The sequence below is a fragment of the Anomalospiza imberbis genome, chromosome W (genome assembly GCF_031753505.1).
Source record: "Anomalospiza imberbis isolate Cuckoo-Finch-1a 21T00152 chromosome W, ASM3175350v1, whole genome shotgun sequence".
Taxonomy (NCBI): domain Eukaryota; kingdom Metazoa; phylum Chordata; class Aves; order Passeriformes; family Viduidae; genus Anomalospiza; species Anomalospiza imberbis.
Genome location: NC_089720.1, coordinates 5124987 through 5150371, shown reverse-complemented (window position 1 = coordinate 5150371; position 25385 = coordinate 5124987). Strand labels below are relative to the sequence as shown.

Here is a 25385-nt window from a genome sequence, read left to right as displayed (position 1 = left end):
AGTATCTTTTTAGTATGATATAGTTCTAGTATAGTATAGTAATAATGTAATATAATTTAGCTTAATAAACACAATTATTCAGCCTTCTGCAACATGGAGTCAGAGCGCGTTATTCCCCATGCAGAGGGGTTGCGCTGCTTCGATAATTGCCAACATGACATTGTATTTGACAGTACATATGGCAGTTGTTCATGCTTCTTTAAGTTAATTGATCCTGAAATTGCCGGGATCAGCTATACCATGGAGCAGCCAGGCATTTCCTGACCACAAGTGAGATCATGTAAAAAATCTTCATTCTGGTGCTGATACTGTTACAGTTTACACATTGAAGCTGTCACCTTTTTTGTATCTTTTGCCACAGCAAGGATAAGGAATGTAATTTTAAATATCTGAGATGCTCTTTGAGCTACTAACAAAGCTGCCTGCCATTGCATTCAATTTTATAGGTGGACGTCTTTGGATAGTTCCTTGATTATTCTAGATTAGTGCAGACTTGCCTACCACAAGACCAATCAACTGGTACTTGTTTGCTCAACTGAGTTGTAATTTCCATGTTTCTGGGAAATACTGGCAGTTTCTAGATAGCCTTTACATGCACTACTTGCTAGACTGGAAATATAACAAAGATCAGAATCTTTCTCATGTACATATAAGAACAAATGGGTCATAACCCAGTGTCAAATTCCATAAGTGCCAAGTCCAGACAATATGAAGCAGGTTGTTTTTTTTGCTTCTGGACCAAGGCATTAGAGAGGCATAAAATTGAGGTGACTTGTAGCATCTGTCTAGTGTTGTCTGGAATTCCATGGCACCAAGCCTGGCACATATCTTCTCATCTAACACAGGACAAGTAGGCATTGTTGGTACTTGAGATAGATTTTTTTCTTTTGTTTGGTCTGGTTTGGTGTTTTTTTGGAGAGAGAGACAATAAAGCTTTGGAGATTATATTGTCAACAAGTGATAACTTCTCTGACTCTTCACCCTCCTGCAATCATAGAATCCTAGAATGGTTTGGGTTGGAAGGAACCTTAAAGATCATCTAGTTCCAACCCCTCTTCCATTACTGGAAGGTGCTCTACAGTCTGGTTTCTTTTCTAAACAGGTTTCTGAACTGGAAACAGACTGAACACTCCCAACTCTCTCTGTCTTCATGGCAGAGGTGCTTCAGCCCTCTGAGCATCTTCGTGGCCTCTGCTGGACTTGCTCCAGCAGCTCCATATCCTCCTTATGTTGGGGGCCTCAGAACTGTATGCAGTAATGCAGGTGGGGGTCTCACAAGAGTGGAGTAGAGGAGAATTCATCCCCCTTGACCAGCTGCCCACACTGCTTTGGATGCAGCCCAGGACACAGTTGGCTTCTGGGCTGCAAGTGTAGATTGGTAGCTCATGTTGAGCTTCTTGTCAACTACTGTTCCCAAGTCCTTCTTGGCAGGGCTGCTCTCAATGCATTCTCTGCCCAGCCTGTACTTGTGCTTGGGGTTGCCTTGACCAGGTGCAGGACCTTGCACTTGGCCTTGTTGAACTTTATGAGGTTCACACAGACCCACCTCTCAAGCCTGTACAGGTCCCTCTGGATGCCATTCCTTCCCTCCAGCGTGTCGACCGCACCACACAACTTGGGGTTGTCAGCAAACAAATCAGTAAGGAACTTCTGGATTTTGCAGGTAGAAATTATGTCAGCAACCAGAAGATCCAAGATTGTATTCTCTTGTATCCCTTCTTTTTTTGAGAAAACTATTATTAGGCATCTTAAGACAGCAGTAGTGAATTTTTTGTCAAGATCAGACTTCCTCCCCTTCCTCTGCAGTTTTGGGACTACTGTGTACTGTTACTGATTTGCCCAGTTCTGTATACATACATATTGATATGTGACAGTGTAATATCTGAGACCTGACTATTTTTCATTCAAATGAGTCTGATTTTGCCCTTTTGAAGCTTGAATGCCTCCAAGCTGAATGCTTCTAATAATGGCTGCTCTAACTGAAGGAATTCTTAAAAAGAGAGAAACTGGTATCCACATGATGGGGTTTTTTATGCTTACGGAAAATTACTTTTAAAGTAGTTAAGAATATTAATAATTTGGTAGTGATTCTAAGATAGGTCTTGGCCAGTGTCATGCTTTTAAGCTAGACAGGTTTAATATTAACTGTTTTGCCAAGTTCCTGTAGGAACAGGGATAGTCAAATTTCAATTTCAGTGGGTTTTTTGAGCATGTACTTCCAGGTGAGCAGAAGCAGATATGTATTTCTCTGTGGGTTTTTTTTTCCTCCCTCCTTTGTCTGAGAACATGACAACAGAATATATCAGAAGTAGACTGACCTAATAGATTTCAGTTATTAGATTGCACTTGTATATTCATATAGCATATTTAGCCAGGCATGTGGTGCCTAAGATCTTTTTCAATAGAAGTTTTGACTTTTTATTTTACAATGCATAATGACATTACTTAAATGGTGTTGATAGTATGAAGTTATAACACGCAAACTCAGCTTGTTGCTAAAGAAATAAGATTGTTTGCATCCTGTTGCTTTCAGATAGACGTCTTTTACTGCTCAAAGGATTTTTCTTAATGCATTGTGCATCATTCTTTTCTTGATGGTTTGACATAGCAAGACTAAGACATCACTGTTACAGAGTATGCAAACCAGTTCTGAATAATGTTCCTATGCGATTTTGTAATTTTTTGTTGGGAAGCAACTATTTCCATTGCCTAAAGTCACTTTTTTAGCCTATCATTAAAAGTACTCATTAAAGTATGGCACAAGAATACTAAAAAAAAACTAAAAGCCTTCAAATACTCTTCCCATACTTTGCTTTGATACTAGTATCACTGTTTTTACTATGGGGGCCTACAAGAAATATGGGGAAGGATTCTATCAGTGAGTGTAGTGACAGAACAAGGGGCAATGGTTTTTAACTGTTAGAGAACAGGGTTAGATTGGATATTAGGAAGAAATTCTTCCCTATGAGAGTGGTGAGGCCCTGGCACATGTTGCCCAGCAATGTTGTGGCTGCCTCATCCCTGGAAGTGTTCAAGACCAGGTTAGATGGGGCTTTGAGCAACCTGGTCTAGTGAAAGGTGTTTCTGTCCATGGCAGTGGGTTGGAACTGGATAATCTTTATGGTCCTTTCCAACCCAAACCATTCTATGATTTCCAGGCTGTGTATATGGCTGTTATACCACTGAGTGTAAGTAGCCTTTTCAATCTACTGCTATCTAACTTCATGGAGCATATATAATAATACGTGCTTAAAGACGAAATGACAAAGTGAGGAGAACCTTCAAGCAGACATTACTTTTTGTCATTCTGGTTTTGTCTTTGTGACAAATAACTGAATACAACAAAAGTGTTGATTTTCAAGCCCTCTGGGGAAAAATGCCAAATCACTTCAGTTGTATTAATTAACCTTGCTTGCAATGGTGTCCTGGGGTGACTTTATGATGCTGGTATCCCCATCATCTGTTCTCTTGCTCAGAAATGGGACCTGTAGCTTTAAGCTAGGCCCAGAGAGAAAGAGAGGGTAAAGCAGGAGGAGAATCAGCGTGCAGTTTACAGACAAATGGATAGGACGTTTTTCAAATTTTCCAAGCTGTAATCTGTTCATAACTCAGAATAGAGCAGTATTTTTGTTGCCATCAATTCTTAATCACAATAATGATCTTTTAGGAAACACTTGCAATTTAGTGCATTTCATAGAATCACAGAATGGTTTGGATTGGAAAGGACCTTAAAATCATCTAGTTCCAACCTCCCCCACATGGGCAAGAACACCTTCTGCTAGACCAGTTTACTCGGAGTCCCATCCAGACTGGTCTTGAACACTGCCAGAAATGGGGAGAGGAGTCCATAACCTCTCTGGGCAACATGTGCCAGGACCTCACCACCCTCACAGTAAAGAATTTCTTCCAAATATCTCATCTAAACCTAGCCTCCTTCAGCATAATACAATTTCTCCTGTTCCTATCACTCTATGCCCTTGTAAAAAGTCCTTCTCCAGCTCTCTTGGAGCCCCTTTAAATCCTGGAAGGTGCTAGAAGGTCTCGAATCCTTCACTTCTCCAGTTTGAATAGCCCCAAGTCTTTCTGCCTGTCTTTATAGAAGAGGAGCTCCAGCCCTCTGAGCATCTTTGTGGCCTCCCCTGGGCTTGCTCCAACAGGTCCATGTCTTTCTTGTGTTGGGACCCCAGTGCTGGACACAGTTCTTCAGGTGGGGTCTCAGGAGAGCAGAATAGAAGGGGAGAATCCCCTCTCTTCACCTTCTGCCCATGCTGCTTTGGATGCAGCCCTGTAGGAATGCAGTTCTGTAGAAAGGGATATGTTTGTTGCAAATCTTGCATCCCTGAAATGCATAAGGATAATATAGGTTGCCCCATTCTATTTAATTTTGAGAACAAAATGGTATTCTGAAGGAGAATTTATTTTCTTCATTTTAAATCAATGTGTGATGAAAGGTAGCTGCATGGACTTCCATGAGGCTTCTAAAATGAGTGGAAGGACCAACTGTTTCAGAAATAAGAGCTGGCATGGAAGAATGCAGAAATTACTGTTTTGGAAGTTGCAAGAACTTTCTTTAAATTGCTTTGGAAGTCATGTACAAGAAACTGCTGGTGTAGCCGTGGTATATTTAGCCTTTCTGCTTATGCAGGTATTTGATTATTTTTTGTTTAAGGGGATTTAAATTTTAACAGCAAGCTTAAAGATTTGATACTGAATGTCTGAATTACCATTCATACTTGGAAAAAGTGAGACTTTTTTTTCCCCTGTTATGAGTTCTACTTAATTGCATCCTGTCAGATAATCAATATTTGAAAGAGAGGCTTTTTTATGGTACTGGATATAAAAAGTATTTCCACCTTACTAAGTGTGTAATTGTACTCTTTTATTCAAAAGGAGAAGGGGAGGAGTGGGAAAATAATTTTTTAATCCCCCCACTATTCTCAGGAAACTGTTTATTATCTTGGGTCTCTGTCTATAGATTTTTGGTAATAATGTTCTCACTTAAACTGGGAAAAAACTTAGAATCTCAATCATTAGCATTGAGAAATAAGTCTCGGCTTATTCTCACTATAGCCTTAAGTAGTCTTTTATATCTGTTTCTTCCCATTGCCCCAAAGAAACAAAATTACTCTGGGAGCATAGTTTATTTTTGCAAACATACTTTGCAATGTCGATAGCTTCTTCACTTAAAACTTATACAAGATTGTGGTTTTTTTTTGTGTAGTATATGCTTCAAAGGACCCAGGACCAAGATGAAAATGTTGCTTTGGAGGCTTGTGAGTTTTGGCTGACTTTGGCTGAACAGTCAATTTGTAAAGATGTATTATGTCGGCATCTTGCTAAGTAAGTATTAAGAATTAGAACTAGTTATTTTGAAAGTCATCCTTAAACTTCAGTTAACTTTTTCCTGGTTACTCTTTTGGAGACTGTATCTAGCTTGCTGTATGCTTGGGAGGAGTTTCTTCTAGCTAGTTCTTGTACATATTAAAAATGGCTGTATCACAGAGAAGACTTGAGGATTTCAGACTTGGTTCCCGAGGCAACCTAAACTGTGTCACTGGTGCTTTATCTCAAGCTTAACATCCTGTTAAGTATCAGATGGAGGCAAAGGTATACTAACATGTGCTTAAGCTTAAACAAACATCTCCATGTGACATTACCTATAATATCTGGTGTACCATGAACATGTTTTCTTGACAACTGCTATTGTGAGCATTTCTGTGCAATGCTTCTGTGTGCATAGTCATGCCAGAGGTTCCCCATCTTTATGAAGACATAACAAAATAACAAAATCATTTAGATTTAGGAATCAATTTCATATCAATTGCCAGGGCAATTTAAGCTTGAAAGCATGCATAATGTGTTTTTCATGCTTCTTCAGACTGACAGTAGTTTTTAAGCTTCAAAAACTTTTTTGTAAGTTTCAAAAATTATCATAAGCCTTAAAATGTAGATCCATGATTGAATGGGAATTGAACACCCATGCTTGGGATTTAAATATCTGCATGTCTTCAACAGTGCTAATAACTTATTTCCAGACTAAAGACTTTTTCAATAGGAAACAAATTCTTCAGTGTTCCCAGTAAATGAAGACCCAACTTTTGATATATGCATGGAAGATTTTTGAAAACACTAAAGCGGTTCTGTCTGTGATTCTGCTCTTCCAGTGAAAGTGTGGAGAGGAGAAATGCATTATTTCCAGCAAAAATTACCATTTTAGATGTAAAGCAATTAAAAAAAAAAGGGAGAGACTTTCCAAATTTCAGTTTTCATAAGCATTTAGAAAGCATAACTGAGATTAAAGCAGCTGCTGTAGCAGTACAGGAATAGGAATTGAAAACAGAAGAACCAATGTCATGAAAAATCACTTTTGAATTTTAAAATGTTTTTACTTAAATCCTACTCTTATAGCTTAAAATACAAAAGAATGATAGTACAGTTCTTGATTCTACTTACCTCCTTCCCAACACACATATTAATACTAGTCACCTTCTCAGTATAAATTGTGAACCTCTTCTGTCCTACATGAACATTGACATTACAACAGCCTCATCCTTGTTTTTTGTGTTTTTTTTAAGAAGCTTTTAAATTTCTAGTAAAGCAGATAAGAGTAACATTACATATCTCTTATCTTTCAATGTCATTTTTGTTGAAAGCATGGAGAGTCTTTTTGATTAAGGAGCTATATAAATTTGACAATACTTGATTATAACCTTAGGTCTTTTTTATATTGGATTAAGTGGGACAAGATCTTCTAGAAACCTGTTTAATATCTTGTTCTATTTTGCTCCTGTAGGTTTTTTATAAAATACATACCTCCTGCATACTTCATGAAGTATGCTGCAGAAATGCCAAGTAATGGGTGTTAATCTGAATACTTACTGTTCTTTCATTGAAAGTTCAGAAGGTAATTGTTGCGAACAAGTGGTTTCAGCTTCTCAGAGTCACCATCAAAGGTACTGGCAAAAAGCAAGTTTTAATATGTATTTGTGAAAGTGTGACTTTACAGAGTTTGATGGCAAGGCTCACTCTTACTACATAGAAGAAGCATACATAGGAAAATTGGATTAGAATCAATTTAGAATGATTTGCATGGAGACTAGGAATGCAAAATGGAGTAAGGGTGCCAAGGATATGGATGCAAAAGATAAGGGTGCAGAAGACTTTAGCAGCACTTAATCATTGACTAATTTAACATTTAAAAAGTTATTCAGTAGGATTTATTACAGTTATAACAGTGACTTAATTATAGATTCACTATAAAAACATTCATACCATAATCAATTCACACACACACACAGGTAAATCCATGTCTGCACTTATTTCTACATGTGTAAATGTACCTATCAAAAACTCCCCTAAGGTTCAGTGAAATACTCACATCAATTTCCTTTGCGTTTCCCAACAGGCAAGGGTTGCACCTGGAGGAGCATGGAGATGGGGGGGAAATATCAGCCTAGGCCTCATCATCAGTGATGGTCCTTTGAGTATCACAAACTTGAGGGATTGCGAGCTCTGAGAGGCCCCACTCAGAGGGAGGTGCTGACTCAGCCCACTGCAGTTCAAGAGTGCTCAAAGGGCCTCACTGACCCAAGTTGGTAACTACTGGACTTTTTTCCCAGAAAGTTCAGTAACAATAGTACCGTTCCACTTGGGCTGTGATTAATTTTAAAAAGGTTTTGTAACAATGGTACCACTTCACTTGGGCTATGAATCAGGTAAATTATTTACCAAGGCTAACAAGGATAACTGCATATCCTTGTTCTTCACTTTGGTCAGGCAGATGATGTTCCTGTCGTGGTCAGTGTTGTTCCCACCTATATCATGCAAGAGCTCCTGGCACAGTCAGAGACACTTCAGTGCCCAAGTGGTATGGTCAAGGGATGCTTCACCGCTCAGCTGATTCAGTCAAGATTTGTCTGGAGTTTCTGAGATCGTAGGGCAAGCCCGAGGATGGGGGGGATGCACCACCACAATGCTCCCATGACTAAAATCAATCTCTCTTGCTCCACAGAGCAGTGGTGTGGTTGCCTCTTGCCACTATGCCTATACACAGGTTAATGCCATGTTCCAGTTGTAATTTGAGGGAAATTTTTGTTTAGTTCATATTGCCATTGAGATGCATGACTATTATTGCTGGCCTGAATACCTTCAGAAACAATACTCCTCAGCTGTAGAATATAGAGAGACTGAGTCTGTTGCTGTTACTTGGTCAGTCCATGGTGATTTCAGTATTCACTTGATTTGGCATGTAATACATATATTTATTTTTACGGATTAATTTTTGTAGTGAATGTGTTTATATGTGAAATACTTGACTTTTTTTTCCCTAGTCCTTTTTTTTTGCCATACATCATTACCATTGGAGACCCATGGCCATAACCAGTTTAATAACTTAGTAAAGTTCTAATAAAGACTAATGACAACTAATGTCAAGATCTCTCCAATGTCAGGGACTTGTCTTAAGGAGTGATACTTGAAGTAATCACAAAAGGATAGGAGGGCTTGATGTAGTTAGACTTCCATCCTTAAGAGCAGCAAGGTAGAGTTTTCAGCCACTGGTAAGTAAAGTGACAAATGGTATACAGGAGAGCCAACGTAATAACTTGTTTATCGAGCATATTTTGGAAGTGTGAATTCTTACTGAAAAGTTTTTTGACTTAATTTCTGAAAGGTACTTCAAAATAGATTTCATCATGTGGAAGAATATCCTATTTTTAAAGTGTAAAACTCAGTTGTGCCATCTGGCTACATCTAGTTAGAAATTAAAACTTTTTCAGATTACAAAGTATTAATGAACCTCATGAAATGGAGTATGGTTAAGGTGCTGATTTGTTATCCGGCTAAGTTTTTATCTGGGGTTTTTTATTTGGTTTTATTTTGTTGTTGTTGTTGGGGGTGGGGGGGAAGTGTGGTTACAGCCAAAATTATGGACCAGCTAACTGAAAACCAGCTTGCTTTATTTATGTGTTATTTTGACATAGAATCATGGAATCTCTTAAGTTGGAAGGGATCCATAAGGATCATCAAGTCCAACTCCCTACTGCTTGCAGGACTATCTAACACTAAATCATATGACTAAGAGTTTTGTCCAGATGCTCCTTGAACATTTGTCAGGCTTGGTGCCATGATCACTTCTCTAGGGAGCCTGTTCCAGTGACATGACCTTTTCCTAATGTCCTGTCTGAACTTGCCCTGATGTGGCTTCATTCCATACCCTCCGGTCCTGTCACTGGTCACTAGGCAGAGGAGATCAGCACCTCCCCCTCCGCTGGCCCCCTTGAGGAAGTTGTAGATTGCAATGAGGTCACCCCTCAGCCTTCTCTTCTCCAGGCTGAACAGACCAAGTGACCTCAGCCACTCCTCATAAGTCTTGCCCTTGAGACCCTTCACTGTCTTCTTTGGATGCTCTCTAATAGCTTTATATCTTTCTTATATTGTGTTGCCCAAAACTGCACACAGCACTCAAGGTGAGGTCGCACCAGTGCAGAGCAGAGTGGAACAATCACCTCCCTTGCCCAGCTGGTGATGTTGTGCCTGATGCACCTCAGGATACGGTTGGCCCTCCTGACTACCAGGGCACTGCTGATTCACATTCAACTACCCATCGACCAGAACCCCCAGGTCCCTTTCTGTAGTGCTGCTCTCCAGCCTCTTGTTCTCCTGTTTGTCTGTACATCCAGGGTTGTCCCATCCCAGGTGCAGAATCCAGCACTTTTCTTTTTGAAACTTCATATGGTTGGTGATTGCCCAGCCCTCTGATTTGTCTGTCTGCAGGGTGCTTCTGCCTCCAGGGAGTCCACAGCTCCTCCTACTTTAGTATCATCAGCAAACTTACTTAATGTACATTTGATTCCTGCTTCCAGATCATTAATAAAAACATTAAAGAGCACTGGCCCTAAAATTGAACCCTGGAGAATCTACAGATAACCAGTTGCCAGTCTGATGTGACCCCATTTACTATAACCCTTTGAGCCTGACCCGTCAGCCACTTGTTCACTCAGTCTATTATAAACCTTTCTAGCTGTGTGCTGGACATTTTGTGCAGAAGGATACTGTGAGAAACAGTATTAAAGATTTGCTAAAAATCCAAAAATCCTCACATCTACTGGTATCCCTTTGTCAGCTAGATGGGTGACCTTGTAAAAGGAAAGTAAGTTGATTAAGCAGGACTTCCCTATCATGAACCCATGCTGGCTGTGACCAATGACTGTGTTGTCTCTCAAGTGTTTTTCCATAAGTCCCAGAATAAATTTCCCCATAATTTTACCAGATGCTGAAGTGAGACTGACAGGCCTGTAGTTACCAGGGTCTTCCTTCTTGACATGTATCAATATTTCTTTGTAGACTGATACCTGTGCTGGTAAATGGTATGAAATATTCAGAGATTGATATTATTCTGTTAAAGGTAAGCATTCCTTTATTTTATACTCAGTAAGAATATCTGGTTAGCTTCTGACTTGTAAATCAGAATGGTTGAGCTGGTAGATCAGATCTGGTCTGCCATCTGTTCAATGGAGATTTAGCTTTCTGAGGCAAGGTGTGCTGTTCCAAAAAGTGAATGCGACTGCTGCCATGTTTGTTGGAAAATAATCTGTGGGTTTTCCTGCTTTGCTCCTCTCCCCTTCCACCCAATTTTGGCAGAGCTGGGATACTTTTACCCATGAATTACTGCATCAAAGCAGCCTATAAAGAAATTATCAGAATTAATTTTAATGCCCTTCTAGCTTGAACTACACAGCTTTTTCCATCACAACATTTTAGAATGTCTGTGTACTAGAATTTCTCTATCTCTTCTTCTTCCTAATTCCTTCCCATCAAGAGTAATTTCTTAACAAGAAGAGTACTTTCTGCTTTTCTGTGAGATTACCTCTGTTGCTTCTGTTTTCTCCAAATTTTTCTACTAAATACTGTATCACAATGCAGGAACAATGGTATTTTTAGTTAGCTAGGCAGCACAAGTGGGATGTGAATTTTTCACATGTTTATAAAATATTGAACTAAAATTTGCACTACATTCTTAACTTCCTGGAGCAATATAGTTGCACTGGTTTATCTGATAAAACATTTTTTGACAGGGGGATGTTGAAGAAGATGAAGCTATTCCAGATAGTGAACAGGACATAAGACCTCGTTTTCATCGTTCACGGACAGTAGCTCAGCCACATGAAGAAGATCATATTGAAGATGATGATGATGATGATGATGACAATGATCTTGATGATGATACTATTTCTGACTGGAATTTAAGTATGTCAAAGTAATGTATAAAATGTTTTAAAATATAGCTACTTGCATAATACAAGAACCACGGTAAACAGAGGAGTTTTTGTATAGGAATACTGAGGCTTTGCTTTTGAATAGGAAATGAACTATCTGCTGATATAATTGGTGTTTTGGGCAGAGGGGGGAGTCTTTCAGGTGATATTTTGGCTATATAACTATGGAAAAATCTAGCCACCTCTAAACTTATTTTGAATATGGCCAATAGAGCTGCAAACATCTACTAGATGCAATTCAACAGAAGCTTTGGATTTTGAATTTTAATTCTACAAGGTAATAAAAAACATGTATTACTGTTTACTTTAGTAAAAGTCTTTGTGGTGAGTTGACCTTGGCTGGATGCCAGGTGCCCGCTAAGCCACTCTATCACTCCCTTTCCCAGCTGGACAGGGGAGAGAAAATAAGATGGAAAACAACTAGTAGGTTGAGATAAGGCAGTTTACTAAAGCAAAAGTTAATGTGCACACAAAGAAAGAGGAAAACAAAATAGGTTTATTTTCTCCTTCCCATCAGTGAGCGATGTTCAGCACCTTCCCAGAAGCAGGGCTTCAGCACTCGTAGGGTTGCTCCAGAAGGCAAACATTACAAATAATAAATGCCATCCCCTTCCTCCTCCCTCCCTTAGCTTTTATATCTGAGCTGACATCATATGGTATGGGATATCCCTTTGGTCAGTTTGGGTCAGCTGGCCTGGCTGTGTCCCCTCCCAGGATCTTGCCCATCCCTACCCTACTGATGGGGGGTGGAATGTTGAAACAATGTTGATGCTATGCCAGCACTGCTCAGCAGTAACCGAAACACTGGTGTGTAAACAACACTTTACCAGCTCCAAATGCAAAGCACAGCGCTGTGAGGGCTGCTATGGGGAAATGAACTCCAGCTCAGCCAGATCCAATACAATCTTACACATTGTTCTTAGCTTAATAATGCTTTCTTTTAGTTCAGTCTTCCCTCTATATCTGGTTTGTGTTCGATTTTTTTCTTCCTCCTACATGCTACTACTAACCACTATTACCAGTAGTTCAGATGTAGTACAGATGAATGTGCCTTGAAGCTTATGGATCAAACAATTTTGAGACATATCTAAATTTTAAAATAATACTAATACTGATAATACTGTTATTATTATTATAATTTAGAAGACAAAAGGCAAAAATATATTTTCCTTTGTAAAGTATCTTTTTTATAGTTTTAAATTCATAATGCTATTCTTTTAGTCATTGTGTGTAGAGATTGCAGAATTAAATCAATATTTCCTGGGAAACATAACTGAAATGACAGAGAGTGCTCTGTGGTCCATAGTTTTGGTTAAGAAGATGAGGAAGCTGAAGCTCTCTAGGAAAGAGAGAGAACAGTTAAGAAATCTGTTTTGATGTATGTTATCTGTACTTGACAGAATTTGGATTATCTGAATTTCAGAATTGTATGCCCTATTTCTTATCCAGTGTTCTATATTTGACTTCCAATTTGAACAGAGAGGAAATGTCAGCACAGCCTGACACAGCAGCATTGGTTACTAATGAGACCTGGTAACTAAATATGGGAGTCCACCTTTTTTTCCTCTAGTAGAAAGCTGAAACGGTCTAAGCTGAAGCAGCAGGTGCTGGTCTTGGGGAGTCTGTGGTGTATATTATTGTTTTTTAGTGGAGATCTGCTCTGAGTTGAGGGCTCATGTTTGGTTTTATTCAAACCTGTTGGACATCATCTAGAAGCAGAGTAGAAAAAATTTGGTATTTATTATCTATTCTAGTAGTTGCTACCTCCCAACTGAAAAACTGTCTGTGTCTTGCTTGGGCCCACTAGCAGTTTAGATCCAGTTTAGGAATTTTGCATGTTACATTTGCTATGTTTATTTTGCCTGATTGCCTATTTTGTATATACTTTTGTTTCAGTTGAATCAAAGAACTGAGATCATAATAAACTGGAAAAAAATACAGTATAAATTCTGTAATACGAGCATTCTTTCTAAATTCATCTTAGCATTATTTTTCTAGACATGTCAGCCCCACAGCAGAAAACCAGAGTAATGATTTTTGAATCATGTTTTGAAGCTGTTCTTTTATGAGCTTCTGTGTGCTAAAATATGAGTTTAAAAACTCACGAGTTTTCACACTTTTATAAGTTTTGGTTTATTTATATTGGGGTTAATTGTCCAATTACAGCTTCAGGTTATGGAGTCACATCCTCCTGCTTTGCTCTCTTCAATTCACCATTGGTTTATGCTTTTTGCGCCTGAAGCCGCAATGGTGTCATTGGTTCTCATGATGGAAAAGGATTGTTTTGTCTAACTAAACTGTGAAGAGAACTTGCTAACACTTAATATGAAGTTCAGAGTTACACACAAAGGCAGTACAGAATCTGAAAAATATGAAAGACAAAACTTAAGGCATCACTGGCAGCTCAAAGTTAAAATGAGGATCATAATGTTTAACTACAACTGCTTGTATAATAAGAAGATTAACATTGTTACATTGTTAATTCCCCTCAGGGAAATGTTCTGCTGCTGCTCTAGATGTCCTGGCTAATGTATTTCGTGATGAACTTCTGCCACACATCTTGCCCCTTTTGAAGGAATTGCTTTTCCATCCTGAATGGGTAGTTAAAGAATCTGGTATCCTTGTTCTTGGAGCAATTGCTGAAGGTAAGGCAACAGTGCATATCAGGTTACTGAATTTTTATTGGTTATAAAGCAGTTCTGGGATTCCTTCTAGATGAATTTACTTGTGCAAGCAAGTATACATACTTTTTTTTTTTAAGTGATTAATCTCTACATCTACTGGTTAATGACTGCAGTTACTTGTTTAATTTTTCATTTTCAAATCTGTGCATTTTTTGGAGGCTTCAATAACTTCGATAATTTCTTTTATTCCTCCCCTTCTTAACTCTGTAGCATATATTTATTGGTTTCTCATTAAATACTACCTTGATTTGATACAACAAGAATATTTACATTTCATTCAGTGCTTTCAGAAATGGAGAATACAAGTCCCATGACTTCAGTGCCCTGAGCTGCTTTTTGTGGATGGCTCTCTGATTCAAATGTGTTAACTTCCATTTCATTGTATTTACTTACACTCTTGGCTTTTTTGCCTGTATTTCCATAATCTCTATCCATTTTGGAAATTGAAGGTATATGTTTGAGTCCATGCCTGGATTATCTATCTTTTCCAGCAGTGCCTAGTGAACATATATTTTCTTTGTTGCTAGAAAGCATTTTTGTTGGTTTTGATTTCAAATCAAGCAAGGTAAAAGTTAGTACTTCTTGCAAATCTCAGTGTATTACTGCCCTTGCTGACTAAAAGTGTGCTGCTTTTATTGTTGGTCAGTATTTGTGTTATATTAGGAGAAAACAAGAAGAAAATAAATTTTTTTTAAGAAATCTTTTTTAATGATATGATGATTAGTTATCAAGGCCTAATCTTTCTCTTCTTGTTGTTTTGGTCACTCTGCGTAGACTGGCATAAGACTTACAAGCTTTGTAAACCAATTTTATTTGGATGTTCTTGCTATACTCCCTTTAATAAAGCAGAATTTATGGAGATTGGGGAAGCACTAAAGTAGAAATGTAGTTGGAATGAATGTAAATTCTACTGAGGATTTTAATTACTGTTTATGGTGTGGTTTCTTTTTAGGACTTAACATAAATTAGGTAGACTTACTTTGTATATTGGTAAAATGTATTACTACATGATAGAGGAAGAAAATATATCCCTTCTAGGAAATAACAAAAAGCTCTATTATGTTTTCTAATTCTCATACTGTAATAGCTATATTTTTCCTTCTAGGCTGCATGCAGGGTATGATTCCATATCTTCCTGAGCTGATCCCTCACCTTATTCAGTGCCTCTCTAATAAAAAGGCTCTTGTGCGCTCCATCACTTGCTGGACTCTTAGTCGCTATGCACACTGGGTAGTTAGTCAACCCCCAGACACATACTTGAAGCCATTAATGACCGAGTTGCTAAAGCGCATTCTAGATAGCAACAAGAGAGTACAAGAAGCTGCCTGCAGGTGAGCCAAAGCTTAAACTAAAAGTACTATCCATTACACTGTTTTTTCATGGGAAAATATTTTAATGCCTTAATTGATTATTCTATAACTCAGTTTCTAGCTCCTAATGTATTTTTTTTTCCTTTTAAATTGGGGTGGGTTCGGCTTCTTCTGAAATCATCACAACTCAATTGTGGTAAAACAAAACCAGATAATTTGTCTTTCTCTTGTCCAGTTTGTTTTTAGAATATATGAAAAGCAAACTAAACAATCCATTGCTGTAAAAGAAATTATCTGTATGTCACACCTGTTTATTTTCAATATTTGAAATTTCATTGACCAGGAGTCTGGCTTTTATGGGCCTATGAGCAAGGTCAATACGGGAAAACTATCCTATCATTGCATTAGCAATGTTTATATTTAGCTCAGGATTACCAAAAAATCTGGGTTACAACTATTTCAAGGGATATTCCCTTTCTCTTGAAAGGAGATCCTTGGAGGTAAGATTCCCTTCTGTCCCTTGTCTGCTGATATTAAAAAAAAAATGGACACACCATTAATGGAATGGATATACCACTTGTGCAGGAAGCTCAGCAAATAAAGCTTTTACATGTCAGTTTGTGTTGGGCAGGAGTACACAGCAGACTGCCAAGAAAGTTTCTTCATAAAGCAAGATTAGATCTGTAACGTATACATAAGAGGTATTTACCAGAATATTTTTAAATTTTGTTCATCACAGTTTAAGAGCTGAATATTTGTGTTCAATCAAAATAGATTGAGTTTGTCTCAATAATACCATTGTGAAAACATACCTTGGATGAATTTAAAGACTAAATACAGTTCTATGTTTAAACAGGAATGGGTAGTGTAGGGCATTTTGGGGTGGTCTTGTTTTGTTTTTTACAAGATACTGACTGATCTATTTGGGGTGGGTTTTTTTTTGTCATTCAGTGCCTTTGCTACTCTAGAAGAGGAGGCTTGTACAGAGCTTGTTCCTTATCTTGCATATATACTTGACACTTTGGTCTTCGCATTTAGTAAATACCAGCATAAAAACCTGCTCATTCTTTATGATGCTATAGGAACTCTAGCAGATTCTGTAGGACATCATCTAAATAAACCTGTGAGTATACCCTATGTTCTGTAGAAACAGTAATCATATATTGAAAAACTGGTTGAGTGGCTTTTGTAGTGTGCTTTATATGTTTTTAAACAAAAATTCTGGATTCAATAATAATAAATATTTACATGTAGTATACATAGATTGTATGTAATTTTCACACTACACAAATATTCCCCATTTTGAATAAATAATTGTGTTTGGTGGCTTGCAAAATGTACTTCTCGTTATTGTGACTTTTTTTCTTACTCTCAGAATTTTTCAGCTCAAAGGAGATATATATAGATATGAAATGGGATTTTAAAGAAATTGGTAGAATGTGTGTGCTAATTTCTAATTACTTTTTTGTTATTTGTAACCACTTTCAGTATAGCTAAACTGCTCTGAGTGTCTTTCCAATGCATCAAAGCACATCATCATTAGAGATTGCTTTATCCAAGAGCAGGATAGATGTGCATTTTATATCTAAAAACACAGAATCCTTTGAGTAAAGCACAGAGAGCACAGGCAAGTGTAGTGGGGTTTTTGTAGTATACATGTTCATTACTAGGATATACATACATGTCACATGCATACTGTTGAAATTTGGTTTATTTCTCTATAGCGCTTCACATGACATAGATAAACTAGAATAAAACAATTTGGGTTGTTGCTATGGCATTTTATTTGCCATTCAAGACTCCACACTATCAGAGGACATATTTTCCAATTTCCCTCTGGCCCTGGCCAGCTTGACTTTTGACAGCACCAGGAAGAAGCTAAATGGGAGCTCCTGGTAATGGTGGGGCTTTCTTCAGTCACTTAAAATATTGTATCTTTGGACATAGCATTAGCTGGCAGCATCTGTTGTCTCTTTGGATACTTTCTGGGAGCAACAGTACTACAGGGACGCCTTGCTTAATGTCCTTGTGACTGTGACAGCAGTGGTCGAGAAGATGCAACATTTTATACAGAATTGGTAAGTGCACATTTCTGGAGGGATAGAAAATTACTTTCTTCATGGATGAGTAATTGAATGAGGAAGAGGTTTCAGGAACTTCTGGGGATAGAGTTGTAGCATCAGGGCAATGGAAGACGATTGAGAAAAGCAGGTGGCAGATGCACAGCCAAATTGTATTGCTGGTAAAAGAATTTTCTGTAGCCCCTAAGTCAATCCTATAGATATGTAACAACCCAGACAGCTATGAAAAGTTGCTAGACTGAAGCCAAACCTGGAGGAAAAGATTTGTTTTGCAAAGGTACTTATGTGCCTCAGCAAAAAATCTTAAGACATAAAATTTAAGTTCTAATATTCGACTACTTCTATATATTTCAGCAATTGTTGAATTACAGTATATATATATTTTTTTCTCCTGAAAAAGTAGAATATATAAATTTTCTAGCTTTGAAATAAACTAGCATGCAATTGAGTGCTTCAGTAGTTGATGCATTTTCATCTTAAACAGGAATATATTCAGATGCTAATGCCTCCATTAATCCAGAAGTGGAACATGTTGAAGGATGAAGATAAGGATCTCTTCCCTTTATTGGAGGTAAATGTTAAAATTTGAATATGTGTCTTTTGGGAATTGCCTCTTTTACTAAGGATGTTCCTACTAGGAAGTGTGACTATAAATGCTCAGTGTTAGGTATTTCCCATTATGGAGAAAATATTATGATAATAGTGAGAAATTTTTTTAACTGAGGAAATGTTATTAAGTTTAACAGAAATCTTTTAGAATTATTTTTTCCCCTGCCATTCTTGGGTGTTTTCTTTGGGATTCTTTGTTTTTAAAAAATTGTTCCATCTCTGTTGTACTTGTCTTCTCTCCCTGCTTTCCCTTCGTCCCTTCATTTAAAAAATTACTGACAGGCTGAAGGTATGAACTAGACAATGTAGTCTTGTTCTCTGTACTTTCCAAATGTGAAGCAGGAAAACACTTCTAGAGAAATTAGTTTCGCAACTCTTGGGTAATGTTAGGGCTTGTAAATTGTCAGCATAGTGAAGTTTAGTGTAAATGCTAGCTGAATTATAGTACTTGTCTTCATATGAACTGTGTTGGCACCTTGAAGAAGATGCTGCTCCTGAGAAATTCTCTCAACTGACATACATAGGAGAGAATAACAATTAGCTGATGGTTGCCTTGGCTCAGCTAATCAGTACTACCTTTCCAGGTTGTTTTTACTTAAACAGTTACTTGTGGGTAATGAAACGCAGACAAAAAATCAAAACCCTACAATTCCGATAAAGATTTGTAGGGGCGGTATGTTTATTACAGCGCTGGATGCATGTGGGGAATCGTTCCCCTTCAAAGGACATGTGCGCCCCTGAGGACTCCCGATCTTTTTTTTCTTGCCTCTTACTAATTTACATATTCATAGAATTTCACAATAGGTTCATGCATATTTATTCTGCTAATTTCGTGTTATACTTACAGCTAGTTACAATTGTACCTAGTTTTTTGTCAGAAAGTACAGAAAGAATTCCTAGGTCATTCTGCCCTGTCTGTTTTAAGGTCCAAAGAGTCTTTCTTATCTCTTATCTCTCTTCAGCTTGGAATTCACATTCTTTCTCCTTAGCTGGGGCAGTTTTACTAGCTGCAAAGTTACCAGACTAAACAGCATATTTTACCAATGCTAGCAAGCTCAAAGCGGCACATTTCACCTAAATCCAAATGGATTTCTACCCTGTTAAATTTTCACTCTGTCTCATTCCCCCCTTTCCATAAGATGATAAGTAAATTCTTTTACTTCATGTAAATCTTTACGTTAATAAGTGTTCTTTAATGCTTTACTATGTATATTTGACATACTAGGTACAATTACAATTACAATAGTACAAGGAGTTCTTAAGTATATATAATTTTTATTAGTATATACAAGCACAGTTTTTTGATTAGTGACTGGATGAATCTTGAAGTGGTAGATACTTTGTTTAGTGTCAAGACACACATTTTGAGCATTAATAGTATTGCTTTCATAAACGTATCTTAGTTGTTCTTTAGTAGCGCAAGATTCTAAGTTTACTGTTTACTACTTTTTGTTCACGTTTTGTGCCAACACTCTATGTTATGGGGGTAGAGTACCATTTTTTATGATTTAATCTTAGTGTAATGATGGGGTTGATAACATAAATAGTGGTATTGTGCATAGTAAGTATAAAGGTAGTGGTCACATTAGAAGTAGGATCATAATTTACTATAGTCTACTAGGATTGGAACTTTCTCTCAGAATCAGTTGCATTATCTTAGATAATCTTTTGAATTTTGAGCCCCTCTCACAAACTCTGCATTTTATTACTTCTTACTAATTTACATATCCATAAAATTTCACAATAGGTTCATGCATATTTATTCAGCGAATTTCGCGTTACAGCTAGTTACACTTGTACCTAGTTTTTTGTCAGAAAGTACAGAAAGAATTCCTAGGTCATTCAGCCCTGTCTGTTTTAAGGTCCAAAGAGTCTTTCTTATCTCTTATCTCTTCAGCTTGGAATTCACATTCTTTCTCCTTAGCTAGTGCAGTTTTATTAGCTGCAAAGTTACCAGACTAAACAGCATATTTTACTAATGCTAGCAAGCTCAAAGCGGCACATTTCACTTAAATCCAAATGGATTTCTACCCTGTTAAATTTTCACTCTATCTCAGTATACTTAAAATGCTTTTAATTTACTACACACAAATAAAGGGTACTTGGGGGAGGTGAAAAACGTTTGTGTCTCTCTCACTTTTTTTTTCCTTCTTCTTTATTTTATTCCAGTGCCTGTCATCAGTTGCTACTGCCTTGCAATCTGGATTTCTTCCGTACTGTGAGCCTGTGTACCAGCGTTGTGTAAATCTGGTGCAGAAGACTCTTGCACAAGCCATGGTATTTTTCTATTGCTATTCCAATGTTTTCAGAATATCTCCTTAAACCAATGTATTAACTATTTAAAGTTAGGGGTTTGCAGGGAGATTTGTAGTATTAATTATTGAATATTTAAATGAAGCTGCAGTTCTGAAACTTGTTTGTTTGTTTTTACTTTTATGCATGCCCCTGAGAAAATCTAATACTCATTTTGAAAATGCATAACTATTTGTTGCAGTTGCACAATGCTCAGCCAGACCAATATGAGGCTCCAGATAAAGATTTCATGATTGTAGCTCTTGATTTACTCAGTGGTTTAGCTGAAGGACTTGGAGGCAACATTGAACAGCTAGTGGCTTGCAGCAATATCCTGACGCTAATGTACCAATGTATGCAGGTGAGATGAGTAATCTGTTTAATCCAAGAATTTTCTTTCTAAAGAGAATCAGAAACACTTCTAGAATTGTCAGGTTTTTTTCTTCCTCTCTTTAGGATAAAATGCCTGAGGTGCGGCAGAGTTCTTTTGCATTGTTAGGTGATCTGACAAAGGCGTGTTTTCAGCATGTTAAGCCTTGCATCGGTATGTTTCTTTTACATATTAAATATTTAATTTGTTTTACAAACTGATAGGAGGCTGGTTTAGCCATTGTTAAGTTCCCTTTTCTGTGGGTTACCTTGTCATGGTGCAGATTTTAGTTTTCCTTTATCAGCAAGGGTCTGTAGTCTTTTCTCCTTTAAACTGTATGTTTTAAGACGTGTTGTTCTTTTTGTAGACAGTGCAAAAATTCATTTTATTGCTTGATTTTTATAATGTAACATGCTTCCTGTTTTTCTGGAATACAGAAAAACAGATGTACTTAGACTTCAATTAGAACAGTTGCTTTGTAGGTTTTTTGCTCTACTAGAATCTATGAATACTTGGATAGGCTTGGAATTTTAATTTTAGTGAAATATTAGTCACAAAGATAGATTATGACATCTGTCATTTTAATCAAAGCTGGGATTTGCTTTCTAGGCTTCATTGATGTTAGCTGTTGGGGTTTTTTGGGGGGCTTGGTGTTGTGTTTGATGTGTTTTTGTTACTGAAGGGGGTGTTTGTTTTGCGGAGAGGTGTTTGGTAATTTTTTTAGCACAGCTGAATACATAGCTATCCAGGTGTGCTTTTCTTTCCCTACTACCAGGAAGGGGATAAAAAAGATTTCTAGAGTTGCATCAATGTAAAATCTATTAGAAATATTTTTAAATCATTGTTTAAAAGGATTTGCATTGATCTGCTTAGGTTGTATCATCCAGATTAATCTGATATATAGCAAAAATACAGCTCTTGTTAATTCAAGTGTAATGCTTTACAAGAATTTAAATACACTTATTTGATTTTTTTTAAACTCCCTCTCCTTGTGATCTTACAGTAATAGAACAAGATGGTTGCTTGTATTGTGTGATGAGATTTTAAAATGTTGTTCTTTCTAGCTGATTTCATGCCCATTTTGGGAACAAACCTAAACCCTGAATTCATTTCTGTGTGTAACAATGCCACCTGGGCAATTGGAGAAATCTCCATCCAAATGGGTAAGATTTTTTTTCTTTGAATATTTGCATATTTAGAAGGCTTTGTTTGGGTTGTGGATTGTTTTTTATTTCTAGTGATGCTTCCATGTTAAAAATTTAAATTAAGTTTTACATTCTTGTCTTTGACAGTAAGTTCAATGTACCAGATCTAAATAGATTATATATATTAATGATCATTTTTTTTCTGAATTTTTTTTTTTTGGCTGTTTCAGGTATAGAGATGCAGCATTATATTCCAATGGTGTTGCACCAGCTTGTAGAAATAATTAACAGACCCAACACACCAAAGACATTGTTAGAGAACACAGGTATCCAAAAACTGAATCATTTATGGTTAAGGGAATTAATTTTTTTTCTACAATGATTTTAAAAAATTGAATAGAACTTATTTTATTGCTATATATTTGGCTTTTATAAGCAAAAAAAAAAAAAAAAACCAGTTTTGGAGAAACTCTTACAAGTCTCAGTCTTGCAGAAAAGCATCTCATATATCTAGATTATTAAAGTTATTGCTTTCTCACCTTTATAGCATTTTATATTTATCATCTATTTAAGTATTCTTCCAATTTTATTTATGTATACAATATGACAGATATATGCAGTAACACTCAAAGACTTAGTGGCTTTACACTGATTTTAATATATGCATGTCTTTTCATGTGTACTGTATGTATATGTCTAGTGTTTGAAACAAATGTAATTGGCATATATATAACAAATAATTAGCTCTTTGAATTGACATTAATGCACTTTTTTTTAAACATTAATTTGTAGTAATATGCACAAAAATCTAGATCTGTGATGGCAGTTTTACCACAACATAACTGAAATTATGTATAATTTCTATTACCTGGTCACTTAATAACAAATTTCTGAAAAGAAGTCTTAACAGTGGCATGTATGTTTCTATGTTCTGACCAGCTGCTTTGCCTTCCAAATTGGAAGCAGTCCCCAAATGCCTTATTGAACGGAAATTTCTGAGGCTTGTTTTATTGCATTTATAGAGGGCATGTTCTGGTATGAGGAGCACCTTCCATACTTCAGCAAAACTTTATTAATAATTTAACAGGTTTCAGGTTTGTTATTTTACTATTTGAGAATCTTTTGATTTTTTTTCTGTTTGAAAACTGTCTTGTAAGAAAAATGATAGATTAGTCATTATACTGAACATAATTGAAAATGATGCAAATTCAGTGCTAGTTATATTTGGGCTTGAGCTAAGTATGAGATAAATTGGGATTTCTTTCTATGCATATTTTTCCTTCAGTATTTTCCACACCCCATCACCTCATTTAGTATGGAAGGTGAACTTGAAGGAAAAATTGCCTAGTTGTCTGGCATATTATAGGTACTGCTTTTTGAAAAGATAATTTTCATGCTAATTGCTTGTTATGAAATGCACCATGGAATAGTATAGCAATATAAATTTTCTTACCCCTTGCCCCCAACCCCCTTTGTCTGCATTGATGGATATGTAATATCTGTATCTGAGAAACATCCAGTACCTAAAAGTTTGCTTCCATCACTGGTAGAGAATTTTTTTAGGCATCCAAACACTGACTTTTTTTAGTATCTTAATGGTTACTTTAAATGCAGATGCAAAACTGTAAATAAATGTTGAGTGTGGTGTAATGATAAGTTTGTTGTGGGATATTGTGCTACATGCCATTGGTATGCGCAAGAGTATTAATGTTTTCTACTGTAGGTTGTTATGTAATGAGTTATGGAAACATATGAGATCAGCTTAAATAAAATAGTTGCCTAGAAAATAATGAGTACATGCCAAAAAGTTATGCTTTGACAGAAATTACTGTTCCTCATACAGACTCTAGCTGTGAGAATTTACAGATAAACCTTAAAAGTGCACTTTCATTTGGAAGTATCACTTCAAATGCAGTTTTATGTTAGATCTGCTGAAAATTTGAAATCAATGTCTGGGCAAAATAGTACATTACCAGTGAGATGTAGCTTTCATGGAATGGGTACATTTAAAACTGATAGTGTATCCTACACTGAACTTTTATTGGAGAAAGCATCATCTGCTTTATTGCATGTTTCATGAAACTGTTCACAAATGCCTGTTAATTAGTGTTGCATAGTATGTCCCTTGTACACAGGTTTCTTTGCTTCATATAATTCTGCTGGATTTTAGTATTATTCATGTATTTTGCTTCAAGTAATCCTGATACATTATTTCCCACCTTCTCTTTTTTCTGAAGATTATTTTGTGAGTTGAGCAAACACCATTAAAACACACTTGCATGATGATATTATCTTCAGTCTGGCCCTCAGAACAAAGGACCACAATACCTAATCATTCAGAGAAGCAGTTTTACTTTTTTTTTGTCTTTATGCTTTTGTATCAGAAGTCAGATTATTATACAACTTTTATGAGGAAGTTTTTCAAAACAGGAAAAATATTTGGATTAAAAAAATAATTTTATTCAGTCACTATGAGCTAGCAACCACTTTAATTTTTCTACAATATTACGAAGAAAGCAAATATTTGGGTCCCTTTGAGAGTGTTTAATCAATTTTGTGTTTATTAGATAGACCACAATGTATTCCGTGTAAAAGTGTTTATAAATGTATTTTTACTGATAGTAGGCCTATTAAAATCTTGAATTCTAAATATTGAAAAAGTAAAATATTTAGGACTACTTGGTACTAAAACTGAAAATGGTTAATTCCTTTCAATAGTATCCATAATAGTACTTTTTATTAAAAACTTTGACATGTATAGTAGGTAAATTTACTGTAAGAGGTGATTCTGAAGAGAGCAGAATGACTACTTGCATCAGAAAGCCTTTGTATTTCAAATTGTGTTTTTTGGTGTTCTCTCATTTACTTCTTTAATTTTTCTTTTACCCTGGAGACTATACCATATATGTTGCTGCCTCTTATTCAAGGGGTTGTAATAAACAGCACTGGTGAAATCTTATGTTTACTATCATATATGGATTCTGTTGGCTTCTGTTTCTGAGTTATTTGTTGTTTTTTCTTTATTTTTTCTCCTCCCCCCTCATTTGCTCATGTCTTGGTTGGCGTTTGGTGGTGTATAACCGTGATTGCATTACCTTAGCAATAACAATTGGTCGTCTTGGTTACGTTTGTCCTCAAGAGGTGGCCCCCATGCTACAGCAGTTTATAAGACCCTGGTGTGTATTATTCAAAATTTTTTTTAATTCATTTTTCTTCTTTCTTTCTTTCTTTCTTTCTTTCTTTCTTTCTTTCTTTCTTTCTTTCTTTCTTTCTTTCTTTCTTTCCTTTCCTTTCCTTTCCTTTCCTTTCCTTTCCTTTCCTTTCCTTTCCTTTCCTTTCCTTTCCTTTCCTTTCTTTCTCTTTCTCTTTCTTTCTTTCTTTCTTTCTTTCTTTCTTTCTTTCTTTCTTTCTTTCTTTCTTTCTTTCTTTCTTTCTTTCCTCTATCTCACTTTTAGATATATTTTCAGTTGGTTACAAAATCTCAGTCCTTAATCATTGCCAACCATGTGACTAATCTTGTCCTATAAGGTTTGTGAGTTTTTAGTAGCACTGTCATGTATTCTTTATGTTGTGGCTAACGACTAATTTATGCATGGGATAAGATTGTCACATGCTTGC

The 25385-nt window shown here is 36.5% G+C and overlaps 1 protein-coding gene across 4 annotated transcripts in view; it reads left to right on the top strand.

The window, feature by feature from the left end:
• Positions 1-25385, top strand: part of LOC137464250 (transportin-1-like) — a 141616-nt gene that overhangs the window by 82645 nt on the left and 33586 nt on the right. For 3 of the 4 annotated variants that reach the window (XM_068175549.1, XM_068175550.1, XM_068175551.1), the window contains 13 exons: positions 5222-5340; positions 10345-10405; positions 11076-11247; positions 13769-13921; positions 15066-15291; positions 16222-16393; positions 17836-17922; positions 20130-20237; positions 20455-20613; positions 20709-20796; positions 21687-21785; positions 21998-22093; positions 24868-24943. In XM_068175549.1, coding sequence (XP_068031650.1) covers positions 5222-5340; positions 10345-10405; positions 11076-11247; positions 13769-13921; positions 15066-15291; positions 16222-16393; positions 17836-17922; positions 20130-20237; positions 20455-20613; positions 20709-20796; positions 21687-21785; positions 21998-22093; positions 24868-24943 — 1616 coding nt within the window. The remainder of the gene's footprint in view (positions 1-5221; positions 5341-10344; positions 10406-11075; positions 11248-13768; positions 13922-15065; positions 15292-16221; positions 16394-17835; positions 17923-20129; positions 20238-20454; positions 20614-20708; positions 20797-21686; positions 21786-21997; positions 22094-24867; positions 24944-25385) is intronic. The other variant, XM_068175552.1, reaches the window with a different exon arrangement.